Source organism: Sphaeramia orbicularis, chromosome 7 (genome assembly GCF_902148855.1).
Source record: "Sphaeramia orbicularis chromosome 7, fSphaOr1.1, whole genome shotgun sequence".
NCBI lineage: Eukaryota > Metazoa > Chordata > Actinopteri > Kurtiformes > Apogonidae > Sphaeramia > Sphaeramia orbicularis.
Window position 1 is genome coordinate 5,009,095 of NC_043963.1, and position 14,388 is coordinate 5,023,482.

Sequence of the window (14,388 nt, forward strand, 5' to 3'; positions counted from 1 at the left end):
TAAAAAATACATTACATTGCGCTAGAATCTAAAAAAAAAATGCTAGAATACACTAAAATATATTAAGACACACTAAATACACAACCAGTGTATCTGCAGGTTTGATGAAGCAGAATTTCTGACTTTTTCAGACATTTTTCTCTCCTCATAGTTATTATACACCAACAGGAACTGTGAAGCCTGCTACCGGACGTTAGTCTGGTGTTGTCTGTCTTTTATGTTTGTCTGCCACTTCCTGTTTTATTTTGTTAAGTTTTCCTCATGTGTCTTGTCTGTTGTCTTTACTTCCCTTCCTGGTTCGTGTTCACCTTTTCCCTGATTACCTGACTCCGCCCTGATGTGTTCCACCTGTGTCTCGTTGTCTTCCCTCCCTTTTGTGTATTTATACCCTGTCCTTTCCCCTGATCAGACGCCAGTTCGTATTCTCTTGTAGTCTACTTACCAGCGTTTTGATCCTGTCTGTTCGTTTGCCTACCTGTGTTTCGACCCGTTTTGTCATCCTGTTTTTGCCTGCTCCCTGTCGGTTTTGTCTGCCTCCATCTGCCTTCCTGGATTTTGACCTCTTCGCCTGGTTTTTGGTACGTGAGCTAGCTTTACCCCTATGTCCTGTTGCCTGTCTGTTTGCTCTCCCGTGTTTGACCTGTTTTCCGTCCCTGACCTCCCTCTGCTTCTCCCTAGTCGGCGTGCCGACTCAAAACCCGGAGACTAACCGTGGGTTCGTGTCCCTCGCCCGGAGGACGAATCCCTCGAGGACTTCCTTGGCTGCTGTCCTCAAGATCCTGTTCATTATCACAGCCAGTATTTTTGTGATACCTGAATTTAATAAACTCTGTAAACTTTTACATCCGCCTCCTAGTTCTGCATTTGGGTTCTGGGTTCATACTAGCAGCATTACAGGAACAAAGATACACAAAAATGCACTAAAATATACAAAAAAATGCCAAAATAGGCAAAACATACACTGAAATTCCCCCCAAAAATGAAAAAATCCACGAAATTTACACAAAAAAAATGCAGAAAAACCCCTAAAGTATAGAAAAAAATCTGTTAAATACGCAATCAGTGCATCTACAGGTTGGTGTTTTGAGCAGATACAAACTTCATGGTGCGTTTAAGAACAGTTCACCACCTCCAGGGTTGAAATGAACTTCCTATCAGATTGAATCATTTTGTTCGTGCCAGTGAAGTAAAAGCTCTGGGGGATCTAAACACACACCACTGTTTCACTAACATCAGTGTAAAAGGTGAATCTAATAAAAAAACACATACGTGAAACTGACTGAACCGTGTCACAACAGTCGCCAAAAGCAACGTCTGATTTTAAGATACAGCTCAAATGTGCCACAACTTGTCTTTAATAAGCGAATGGATGAAGAACCAGCATCAAACATGAAACCTGATCTGGTTTAGACACTTTACAAATGATCCCAATCAGCCTGTTTCTGAGCTAAACTCATGTCTGACACATTTTCTCAGTGATTCGTCCAATTTCCAGATGAATGATTCAATGGCGTCAGTAGTCGCTTTTCCATTGGACATCTGCGCAAAACTTTACCGATATTTACTAAATGTCGAAAAAACAGAAGCGCGTAATGTCGGTTTTTCCATTAAATCAAAAATGCCATGATTTGTTTATTTATTATCGTGAGATGACATGAGAAGTCGTTCCATAAACATGGCGATGACTGCAAATATTGTGTTGATTTACAGATATATTCGTTATTATTATATATTACCCCTCTAACTCATACTAAATTAAAAAATGATTGGGTTCCTGGTGTGTCCACACATACTTTTTCTGTTGGGTTTCTGTAAATTGGCTTAGAGTCTGGTTTTGACCAACTCTATATATAAAGTGTCATGAGATAACTTTTTGTGATCTGGCGCTATATAAATAAAATTTGATTGATTGAGTGATTTGATTGGTTTTCCCCTGTAAGTCGCTTTGGAAAAAAGCGTCTGCCAAATGCATAAACATACTGCGACATGTTTCTTCTTCTTTTTCGCTTGTTGTAATGTATGTCAACATCTGTTTTTTTAATTCACCTGACTGTAGTTGCAAAAAAAGGTCTTTCCATTGCAGTTTTGCGTGATATACCATTTGTGCTACGCCCGAGAAAACCACCTCTTGCCAGCTCAAAAACTTTTAATCGAAAATGAGACTTTTGGCGAAATTGTCGTTTTTCCATTAGGCAATTTTTATGCGCAAGTTATATTTGCACAATTTGAGGGTTAATGAAATGAAAAGCAACTAGTGCTGGATTATCTCAGAGCTGACAGAGGCAACAGAGGAAACAGAGTCATGAAATATAGATTCAACTGATGTCATTGAATCTAAACCTTTATTATCTAAAGAACCATTTTAGAACAGAAATAGAAAAACAAAAATTGTCTTGAGCCAAAACATATCCCTATATGTTTACCTCAAAGTAGTGACTGTTTAGAAGCTCTTTAGGATTAGTTGCATGGAATATGTTGAGAATAAACCAGTGTTTTGGTGCATTTACAGCAAGGTTATTATCATTAGTGAAAACGAACGAAATGACGAAAACTGAAATTGAAAAAACATTTTTTGTTAACTGAAATAAATAAAAACTCAAATTAAGAGAAAAAAAAATAACTAACTGAAACTCTATTGTGTGCTTACAAAACTAACTAAAACGTATAAAAATTATGGATAAAATACCCTTAGTTTTCGTCTTTGTCAATGTTGATATAGGATAGAACGTGAAAATTTCATCGGTATAAGAGAGGTGTAAAGTCGGGAGGCCAACGGTGAAAGTATGGAAAGTTTCTGTTTCGTTTTCACGTAAGTGACAATGTGTATGGATCGCACCCCCACCTACATTACCCCCTCCAACCTGCTATAGGGAATGTATCCATGGTACTGTACATATGTTTGTGTCTGTGCTCAGTCAGAGCCGCCCTAACCCCACCCCCAAATAAAGTGTCCAGGGTAACCTCACTTATTTCTTTGAATAGGATGGTGAGGAAGATAAAATATATGAAAAAACTGAAACTAATACTAAAACTAAACTAAACTAAAACTAAGCATTCAGAAAAAAACGACAACTAATAAAACTAGCAAACCAGCTCTAAAAACTAATTAAACTAACTGAATTAGAGAAAAAAAAAGTCAAAACTAAATAAAACTAAACTATAATGAAAATCCAAAACTATTTTAACCTTGATTTACAGAACTACACACAAATTGCAGAACTGCACAAAAGAAAATGCCATTATTTTGTTGTGCAGCAAAAATTTACTAGTGTGTGAATGCTTTCTTTGCAGTGGAGAATAGGGATGCACCGATACCGATACCAGTATTGGGTATTAGGTCCAGTACCCAGCATGTGCACTAGTACTCGTAAAGGTACTCCGATACAACCGCACCGATACCACTTACGGCAGCGTGACATTCACAGTTCAGTGCAGCAGGTACGAGGAGGAGTAATATCAGCAGTGTGGAGATGTAACTAAATAAATGACGGTGATAAAAGTAACGTTAAAGACATAGACGGATACAGACGCAGTGTCCGTCCTCTGCGTACATTCCATCTGTTTTCCAGGTGCTGGCGGATGCGTACCCAGACGGAGAATACCAGCGGGAACAGTGGAGGTTGAGGATCTGTTCAAAGAGCCACTGTGTGAGTTAGAGAAAAACTGCTGACACATTTAGGACAACTGCCCTCATCAATATCAACATTAGTATCCACATCCATCAGTTGGAGAGTAAGACCATCATTCAGCTGCGGATGCTATAGACTTCTCTAGAAAAAGTTTAGTTTTAGCTTCTGGTCATAAACTTTACTGAGGTTTTCACTCCATTACTTCATGTCTGTAAGTTTCTACAAATGGCAGTTTTACTTCTCAGCTAAACGTTCACCTACACTGAAGTGCTTCTGCTAAGTAAAACACCGCCTGGCCCAAAAAAAAGTCGCCACCAAAAAAAAAGATCACATTCTGTAAAGGAGTGATATTTTTCTTTTTTAAATGGAATTATTACTGTAAAACATCTTCAGTTTGTGCATTTAAAAGAATGTATAAATCCACTATAATAACAAAATATAGGACATTATCTGAATAAGTGTATATCTAGCTATAATAAAGAAGAATGCATAAAAATACGATATTATAGTAATGAATGAATACAGACTATCATGATTAGAAGTACGGGTGTGTATTGGCAAGAATCTGGCCATACGATACAAATAATAATACTAGGATCTCAATGCGATATATCACGATATATCATGATACTGTTAAAAAGGCAGTTTTTTGTTTGTTTTTTTAAATAATTATTTCCTTGAAGAATTGAATTACACCAGAAATATGCACAAATACTAAACACATTTTTAGAATCTGATGTTATATCACAAAATGTTCCTGTGTTCAAAGTTAAGTTATGTTTTACAGACATTAAAGTTTAAGATCCTGTTCAAATGTTCATATTCTATTAGTTCAGAACTAACATCAGAACATTATTTTTGTGCAATCCCAGAAAAGGAACTAACATCTGCCTGTCAGACAGTAAAAAGTGCTTTTAGGATGCCTCAAATAACCATTATTTAATAAAACAGTGTTAAATAAATAAATACATACATATATACATAAATAAATAAATAAAATATAAACAAAAATGAAAACTGAAACTCCACCATATCTGCATTTGAATAAATACCTAAAAATATCGATACAGTATTTTTTTTAATATCAATACAGCATCGTGAAATTAAATATAATGATATATTGCAGAATTGATATTTTCTAACACCCCTAATTAAGAGATATTATCACATTTATTAATCACTGAGGTAGATCAGGGGTGTCCAATCCTGGTCCTGGAGGGCCGATATCCCGCATGTTTTCAATGTATCCCTCTTCCAACACACCTGATTCAAACAATAAGCGTATCATCAAGCTCTGCAGAAGCCAATGTGTTGGACGAGGGAAACATCTAAAACATGCAGGACACCGGCCCTCGAGGACCAGGACTGGACATCCCTGTAGTAAATATTTAAAGTGCATGTAAATATTATAGTTTATATTAAAAACAGCTGATTATACAAATCTGATTGTGTGTGAGGTGACTAAAAAAGTGTATGTGAATGGTTTGTACGGATGTTTTGTGTTATTGGAAAAATATACAGAAAAAAAAGTGTTAACAAAGCAAAGAAAGCAGAATTGATTTAATTATTAGTTTGTAAAAAGGGAGGGTTTATAAGTTATACTTCTTCCCACTCCTTTTCGAGTGCCAAAAAATTTAGTCTGACCATGTTGTATGGTTCTGTGTTATCTGATGATTCTATGTGCTCCAAATAAAACTAAACTAACAAACTAAAAATTATGCATTTTCCAACATTTCCCTGTGGTCTGAATTGGGTCTGAATTCTTCATTCATTCAACTCCACAGGTCCATCTGCAACCCTGTTTCTGAGTAATGACACCAGAAAGGTGGTTTGGAGCACTGGCCCTTTAAATGCAAATAACCCCACCCCCCTCCTGTGCGTTGGACAGTTCTTAACCTAATTTTAGTAATTTCTGCAATCTCCTTAGATGTTTTCTCTGCTCGTTGCCAATGATCTGAGCCTTCTCAAACAGACTAACATCTTTTCCACGCCCACAGGATGTGTCTTTGAAATAATTGTTTAAGAAATGAGAAGCTACTCGTTGCATCATTTGGGGTGAAGTAACATGTTTCTAGCTGAAAGATAATGGCCCATGCAGTAATTATCCAACAGGAGGCTCATACCTATTTGCTTCATTAAATCCAGGTGGTGACTTGTTTTTTGGTCAGGCGGTGTGTTTAAAACCCTTGTGTATTCCTTGGGATCAATCTGACCCCATTCCTCTGCCTTCATCTATGGGATGTGGATGTGGAAGGCAGCAGAAGGGTTGTGTTTTTCCTGATTTGTTTTCAGTTACTTTCCTACTTCCCTGCACCACCAGCTCCTCTTTTCATGCCTTCGTCTGAACATTCTGCATATCATCATCATAAAGAGCTTCAAACACACCCTTGTCAGAGTTAAATATTGATCCGTAGTGTTTTTTGTACAGTGGTCACTTAGATTTACAAGGCTCATAAATGTAGTTCGAGTACATTTGAACAGGCCTTTGTCAACTTTAATCATCTAAAATGTAATTTCTAATTTTAATCTGAGGTGAAAATAATGAGGGGACAGTATCTTAAAACCATGACCCACAGCAGCTGATGAACAAAACAGTTCATGTCGAGCTCCGACTGTATTTATGACAGAACTAGTTCCTCTGGGTGAGAGAAGCTGTTTCAACTCTGTGTCAAAACAAACACAGCAGCTCCACTCTGTCCATACATGACCTCCACTCCTCCCCTGTAGATCTGACAGTTTTCAGGTGGGCGGAGCCAACATGACGTGGCTCCACACAGCAGACAGGAAACACTGCACATGATGAACAGATCAGAGCTCAAACTGCTTTCACTCAAAGTGAAACTTAACCAGTCGCTGAGACACGAAGCAGAAATGGAGCAGAAAGGAGTCGAGCTGGATCAGGAAATGATTTCTTGTTCGATTTGTTTTGATCTACTGAAGGATCCGGTGACTATTCCCTGTGGACACAGCTACTGTATGAGCTGTATTAAAACCCAATGGGATGGAGAAGATATGAGAAACCTCCACAGCTGCCCTCAGTGCAGACAGACCTTCACACCCAGGCCTGTCCTGGTGAAAAACACCATGATGGCAGTTTTAGTGGAACAGTTGAAGAAGACTGGACTTGGAGCTGCTGCAGCTGATCACTGCTACGCTGGAGCTGAAGATGTGGCCTGTGATGTGTGCACTGGGAGGAAACTGAAAGCCGTCAAGTCCTGTCTGGTGTGTTTGGCTTCTTACTGCGACAAACACCTTCAACGTCATTATGATGTGGCTCCGTTAAAGAAACACAAGCTGGTGGATCCATCCCAGAGGCTCCAGGAGAACATCTGCCCTCGTCATGATGAGGTGATGAAGATGTTCTGCCGCACTGATCGTCAGTTTATCTGTTATGTCTGCTCTGTGAATGAACATAAAGGCCACAACATGGTCACATCTGCAGCAGAAAGGACTGAGAAGCAGACAGAGCTGGAGGTGAGTCGACAGAAAATCCAGCAGAGAATCAAAGACAAACAGAAAGATGTGAAGGTGCTTCAAAAGGAGGTGGAGATCATCAGTCGTTCTGCTGATGAAGCAGTGGAAAAGAGCAACAGGATCCTGACAGAGCTGATCCGACTGATGGAGGAAAGAAGGTGTGATGTGGAGAAGCAGATCAGATCCCAGCAGGAAACTGAAGTGAGTCGAGTCAAAGAGCTGGAGTCGAAGCTGGAGCAGGAGATCACTGAGCTGAGGAGGAAAGACGCCGAGATGGATAAACTGTCACACACACACGACCACAACCAGTTTTTACACCAGTATCCATCAGTGTCCAAACTCAGAAAAGATCCAGACTCATCTGGCATCGACGTCCGTCCTCTGAGTTACTTTGAGGATGTGATGACAGCTGTGTCAGAGCTCAGAGATAAACTACGGCACAGTCTGACAGAGGGATGGACCAACATCTCACTGAGCATCACTCAACCACAGGTTTTACTACAACCTGAACCAAGGACCAGAGCAGGATTCCTACAATACCCACGTCAAATCACACTGGATCCAAACACAGCGTATGAATGTCTGTCACTGTCTGAGGAGAATAAAAGAGTAACATGTATGATTCAAACACAGAACTATCCTGATCATCCAGACAGATTCAGTAAGTTGAGTCAGGTCCTGAGCACACAGAGTCTGACTGGTCGATGTTACTGGGAGGTGGAGTGGAGGGGGGGGTGCGTTTGTGTTGCAGTTGCATATAATAATATTAAGAGGAAAGGAAACTCTGATGAATGTAGATTTGGATACAATGACAAATCGTGGGCTTTATATCGTAACAATAGCTCTCCTGAATTTCGTCATAACAATGCCAGGATCTCTGTCTCAGGTCCAGTTTCCTCCAGAATTGGAGTGTACCTGGATCGCACTGCAGGTATTCTGTCCTTCTACAGCGTCTCTGACACTATGACTCTGATCCACAGAGTCCAGACCTCATTCACTAAGCCCCTGCACGCTGGACTTCATCTTTGGAAAAATGGAGACACTGCATACTTTCCTGAACTCCAGTAAATTCATCATTTACTTGGATCAGATCCATCTTTTTGTGTCTGACTCTAAACCACACAACTGAAAATCAGGTCAACTTTTTCTCCAGAACTCACAATTCAGATTTGATCCCATTTAGACTGTTTTCAGAGGACTCTAATAGCTGACACTATCTGACTATCAACCAGGTAGAGCTGCAATGAGTACTCCAGTAACTTGAGTACAAAAAAATCCTTTACTCATTTTTTTTTTGCCTCGAGTATTCATTTAATTATAAATTTTGTTTCAAGTAGTTATTTGCATTCTGCCCTGGGGATCGTGTTCTACACAGACTGTAAACAGTGACGCACGAAACTTAGAGCCAAAAGGTTGGTTCTATGGAAGAGAGCGAGAAGACCGTCAGCAAAAGGCAAATGATGTCCAAAGTTTGGGATCACTTCAAAGTAAAAAAAAAAAAAAAAAAAATAAGAGAATCTTGTGCAATGTATGTCAGTCCACATCTGAAGCCAGCACAAGGTAAATGTCCATCTCCACTCAACAGCAGCCTAACATTAGCTTATTTAACATGATTGCTAACTGAGAAACACAGCTGCGCTGGTTGGAACGTAGGCGATGCATTTGTTGTCATCTATAATGAGTCTTGATGATGAAGTCCAATTACTTCAGTTACTTGATTAATTGCTGAAATACTCATTAGAATACTCGACTTCAAAAAGAATTGCTAGCTGCAGCCCTACAACCAGCCAGGGGTGGATCTACTGTTGAGCTTTGCCACCCTAGCTGCCCCCACCCCAACTTTAATGTCATTCAAATTATACTATTCATTTGTCTATCCAGAAGGCTCTCATAACATTGAAATAAAAGATGAATTCACCCAAAAATATTTAATTGTAAATAACATTTTAGGCGTCTTTCTGCAGGAGGAGTCTGTTTCCCCAAGTGACATTTAAACACACCAAATGAAAGTTAAAGTAACTGTATAATGAATTGAATGTATGCTAAAGGTGATGAACGGGCACGGTTCAATACGTGCATTAATACTTGCCAAAAGTGACGTCTTAAACTCTTTTAAAAGAGACAGCCCACACCACCCTGTACTGTAATTTAAGTTCTTTTTCTGTACTCATTTTGAAAAACCTGTTTCATTTAAGCTTAAGTACTGTCTTTGTTTTCTTAGAAAGGAAAATGATACACTAAATAGTTTTAAGGTGTTTCAGTGGATCTTTTGTCGACTGCTTTTAAATACAGGGGGTTTTCATAAACTGCACTAAGGGACGTTTAATGCCGCCCTGCCTAGACCTCTTGCCACTCCTTTACCACCCTCGTAAACTTTTGCAGATCTGCCACTGTAAGCAGCCAGTTATCTGTTTATAGACGCCATCTTCACTGTTCACAGAGCTGTCATTAACGGAGGACGACAGAACAAGACTTTCATCATATCTGTACTTTTTAAAAAGTCAAAGAAAGTGGCACCATTTTTCTACTTTGGAGGAGTTTTGTTCAAACCTAGGGTTCCTTCCTGTTTCCTAAAGAGGCAGTGTGGACTGACGAGGTTCAAATACAAATACATGGACATGCATTTGTAGACAACACTAGAAGTGGAGATGATTAACACTTTAACCCCTGACGTGTCTGTGGTGATCATTCTGATGCATGATTTATTTTAAATATTCATAAAAATTCAACCATTTACTCAATAGGAAAAATTTCAAATCATGCTGATAGAATAGACCTTGTTCTTTCCATATGCTGCGTTTCCACTGCGTGGTACTGGCTCGACTTGACATGGCTCGGCCTTTTTGCGTTTCCATTATGAAAAAGAACCTAGAATCTGGTACCTGGTACTAGTTTTTTGGTATCACCTCCGCCGAGGTTCCAAGCGATACTAAACCGTGACGTATAAACACTCCAGACCACTGATTGGTCAGAGAGTTTTCTCTGTGACCCACCATTTACAAAAAAAACAGATGCGGAAGTGGACAGTAAATATAGCAGTACATTAATCCACATGATAACAGCCCAAAACTACACCATGGTCGGTCCAGGAGGTTCAGTCTTTGGTGGCCGACGTAAAAATTCAGACGAGACAACACGCAACGAGCAAGTTTTCAGCAACTGTCTGAACAGACAACACGGAAATAACACACCACATCGCTATGACATCCAGGTATTGTAAAGTCAGTAGTATCCTGTAATGGAAATGGTCTGCAGGAATACAGAGTTGAGTCGAGCCGAGCTGAGCTGAGTCGAGTCAAGCTGGCTCCACGCAGTGGAAATGCGGCAACAGACATCTGAGCATGCTCAGTTCACCCCAGCCTGTGGAATGGGGGGTAAACACAGAGCAGTGAGTGAGCCTGACTCATTATAAAAATAGACGGTCTGGGCTTTTTGCTTGTTTTTTTTCCTCTGATTTCCTTGTGGTTTTTTGTTTTTACTGTTTTTTCCAGTGTTGTGGTGACTATCCTTTTTCTTCTGTGTTTTTACTGAGTTTTGACTGTGGAACTACACTGAACAAAATATAAATGCACGACTTTTGTTTTTGCTCCCATTTTTCATGAGCTGAACTCAAAGATCTAAAACTTTTTCTACGAACACAAAAGGCCTATTTCTCTCAAATATTGTTCATAAATTTGTCTAAATCTGTGTTAGTGAGCACTTCTCCTTTGTCCTTTGCTGAGATAATCCATCCACCTCACAGCTGTGGCATATCAAGATGCTGATTAGACAGCAGGATTATTGCACAGGTGTGACTTAGGCTGGCCACAATAAAAGGCCACTCTAAAATGTGCACTTTTACTGTATTGGGTGGTCCAGGGGGGTCAGAAAACCAGTCAGTATTTGGTGTGACCACCATTTTCCTCGCACAGTCTTCTTCATGAATTCTCTGAAACACCTTTGGAGATGGCTTATGGTAGAGAAATGAACATTCAGTTCACAGGCAAAAGCTCTGGTGGAGATTCCTGAAGTCAGCATGCCAATTTCATATTCCCTCAAAACTTGTGACATCTGTGGTATTGTGCTGTGTGATAAAACTGCACATTTTAGAGTGGCTTTTTATTGTGGCCAGCCTAAGACACACCTGTGCAAAAATCCTGCTGTCTAATCAGCATCTTGATCTGCCACACCTGTGAGGTGGATGGATTATCTCAGCAAAGAAGAAGTGTTCACTAACACAAATTTAGACAGATTTGTGAGCAATATTTGAGAGAAATAAACCTTGTGTGTACACAGAAAAAGTTTTAGATCTTTCAGTTCAGCTCATGAAAAATGGGAGCAAAAACAAAAGTCGTGCATTTATATTTTTGTTCAGCATACTTTAAACAGGTGTCAAAAAGCAGCTGGACTAATTTTAAAAAAAGAACAAAAAAAAAAAAAACTGGGCTCAAATTCAATTACAGCATGTACACCTGTTAATCTGATTTATTTCATTCTGTTACATCTGTGTATGTGTTAAAAAAAAATCACAGAAAACAGAACAGATTGAGTCAAACTGAGCTGAAGTTTGATTCTATCGTCACTACGTATGTACAAAACCTTAAAGAAATCCATTAATGGACTGAAACATGGAAACACAGTTTTTCGATTATTTCTGAAGTGCATGTAAACGCATCATATCTGATTATTACCATTATCTTATTACTAACAGTTATTGGATTTTTATGGTCATGTTAACAGGCTCCAAGTGTTGGATGATCCGATTCAGTAGACAGACGTCCACCATCTTCCTTAAAGCCTGAGGTGTGACTTGGTTAAATAACTTACAAAATGCTGATGTTGTAAATATGAGACATGATGTAATTATGAATTAATGATCAATCATCACATAAAGGTGAAGTTTATGGAAAAAGGTTGATTTGTGCATAAAAATATTAATAAAGGAGAAAAAATAAATGGTTGTGTCTCTGAGTTCTAAGTGTTAATGTAAACAGTTGCTATTTCAGATGTTACCGTTTGGACACCGTACGGTCAACTACAGTCCTGCTCCAACATTCTGTTTGTTAGTTTGTTAAAGTTCTAATGTCCACACATATGCACTTGCCTGTATTTAGATCCAATCTGATATATGTGAAGTATGAACAGCAGGAAAAACTATATTTTGATGTTAGAAACAGCTTCTATAACCCAAGGTGGCCTCCCTTTGACCTTAACATGTCTTAGTTTAACCCTTTTGTTCAGATAAAATGAGATGTACGGCATTAATTTACTGAGGTTTTATACCAGTAAAAATGTAAACAAAAACAAGTGAAAAATTAAGCCATGTTATTTATTATTTTTGGGAATTTTCTCATTCATTTTTTTTTTTGGTTCATTTTAATTTAGTTTCATTCTATTTTTTTAGTTTGCTCATTTTATTTGTTCATTTGACTTTCTGTTAATTTTGTTGGTTATTTTAGTCTTTTTACTTCATTTTAGTTAACCTATTGTGAATTTTTCCCACATTATTTATTATTTGTAATTTTTAAAAAAAAAAACAACACCTTTTATATTCCTTTTTGTTCATTTATTTGCTACTTACTATATAAACCAAGTGTCTCCATCCACTGCCGTTTATCTAACTCCATGGTTTTACTGGTGAATCAATGTTGTAGAAGATTCATCACCATTTATACAATATTATCCTTTGTATTTCATATTTTTCAGTTAAAATCATGCATTTTCCTATATTTAATTCACTGATCATGCAGATGTTCATAAAAAGCTCAGAGTAAATTCGATGGTTATTACATCAAAACAATGAAAACTAAAGAAAAAAGTGACTTTTTCAGCAAAATACCCTTTACTGAACATAAACCCAGTGTGTCCATCCACTGTCATTGATCCAGCTCCATGGGTTTTACTGGTGAATCAATGTTGTAGAAGATGATGGTGTTTCCATGGTAACTATGGAGCCTCTGAACGTCCAAATAGGTCATATCTGATGACCATGAAAAGACAAAGAACTGTATTTTACACCAATATTGACATGTATTGATAGACTTAATGGATCAACAGATATTAAACAGCTTAGATCAGTAGATGGTTTTGGTCGATGATGGATATTTGGGTCTTTATGGATTAAAAACACAGGAATTGTCAGTTACAGTAACAGTTTACACCAAGTCTGGATCACACAGACCAACATGTCATGACAAAAAATATTCACATCAGTGATTAAATACACTCTTAAACACACTTAATGCACGACTCCTTCGATACAGAAACTAGAACATGTTTCCTTTCAAATGAAGCTTAATACACTCATACTGCCCAGAAAAGAGCAGATGTTAAAAAGGCTAAAGGTTGTTTTTTGATTAAAGTTGGGAAAAAATGGAGATGAAAAATACGACAAAAATTGGTGAAAACATTAAACAGCGTATGATTTTCATCACACATCTGGACAAAAAAAAATTATGTGAAAACTTGCACAATACATCAGTGCAAATACTTGGTTTTTATCTGGGAAATACAGTAAGACGCAATGAAACTCGCATCATTTTCATCCAGAGACTACAGCTGTGGTTGATGACAGATCCAAACCGACAATGTTTTTGTTTTTTTTTAGGGGCTTCTCAGGTTGAATTAAACTATACCTGGACTAGTTAGTTATGAAAGAACCGCAGAAGTGAAGGAAGTGAAAGGACAGAAGACAGCGGCTCCGGTGTCTTCAGTTGATCCGACATGTTCATACACAACCTGAGGTAAATAGATCCACAACGGGCCGGGTTTGGAGACGTGGGTTCAGTCCGTGGTGTCTCCGCCTCCAACCAGGTGAAGGATTAGTGTTGGGTTTCAGGAAGGTGAAGGTCAGCGGTGGTTTCACCAAACAGGTCTGAGCAGAGAAACTGTCAGGTTCATCTGGACGAACCATAGAGACATTCCAAACCTGCACCGAAGACGCAGGAACTAGTTCTGATACGACCGCCTTCATTCACGGTATTGAATTAGCTCAATATTTGACTTTTAACCTCGGTTTATTAGTTTGTCATCTCATTTAAAGTCAATCTGCTCTCCAACATCACTGTGAAATGAATATCGTAACCCATAAAGATCTAATTATCCACTGGCATCCAAACCATCAACTGATCTAAAATATTTAATAACTTCTGATCCACTAATCCTATCAATACATGTAAATGATTGGTGTAAAATTCAGCTATTCACCTTTTCATGGGTCATCAGATATGACCCATTTGGATGTTCAGAGGCTCCGTAGTTACCGTGGAAACACCGTCATCTTCTACAACATTGATTCACCAGTAAA

At 38.5% G+C, this 14,388-nt stretch overlaps 2 protein-coding genes across 3 annotated transcripts in view; one reads left to right on the forward strand and one right to left on the reverse strand.

The window, feature by feature from the left end:
• Positions 1-14,388, reverse strand: part of dnmt3bb.1 (DNA (cytosine-5-)-methyltransferase 3 beta, duplicate b.1) — a 61,541-nt gene that overhangs the window by 40,544 nt on the left and 6,609 nt on the right. The window lies entirely within an intron of this gene.
• On the forward strand, positions 6,501-8,692 carry LOC115422591 (tripartite motif-containing protein 16-like protein). 2 transcript variants are annotated; one of them, XM_030138977.1, is made up of 2 exons: positions 6,501-7,764; positions 7,990-8,692. In XM_030138977.1, the coding sequence occupies exons 1-2, from the start codon at positions 6,501-6,503 to the stop codon at positions 8,169-8,171; spliced, it is 1,446 nt and encodes a 481-aa protein (XP_029994837.1). In that variant the 3' UTR covers positions 8,172-8,692. The 2 variants fall into 2 exon arrangements, with proteins under 2 accessions (XP_029994837.1, XP_029994838.1); XM_030138978.1 differs by having other exon boundaries at positions 6,501-6,836; positions 7,116-8,692.

Coding starts and splice junctions, on each gene's coding strand:
- LOC115422591 (XM_030138977.1), top strand. CDS start 6,501: ATGGAGCAGAAAGGAGTCGAGCTGGATCAGGAAATGATTTCTTGTTCG. Junction 7,765..7,989: donor TGATCATCCAGACAGATTCA/GTAAGTTGAGTC, acceptor TCTCTGTCTCAG/GTCCAGTTTCCTCCAGAATT.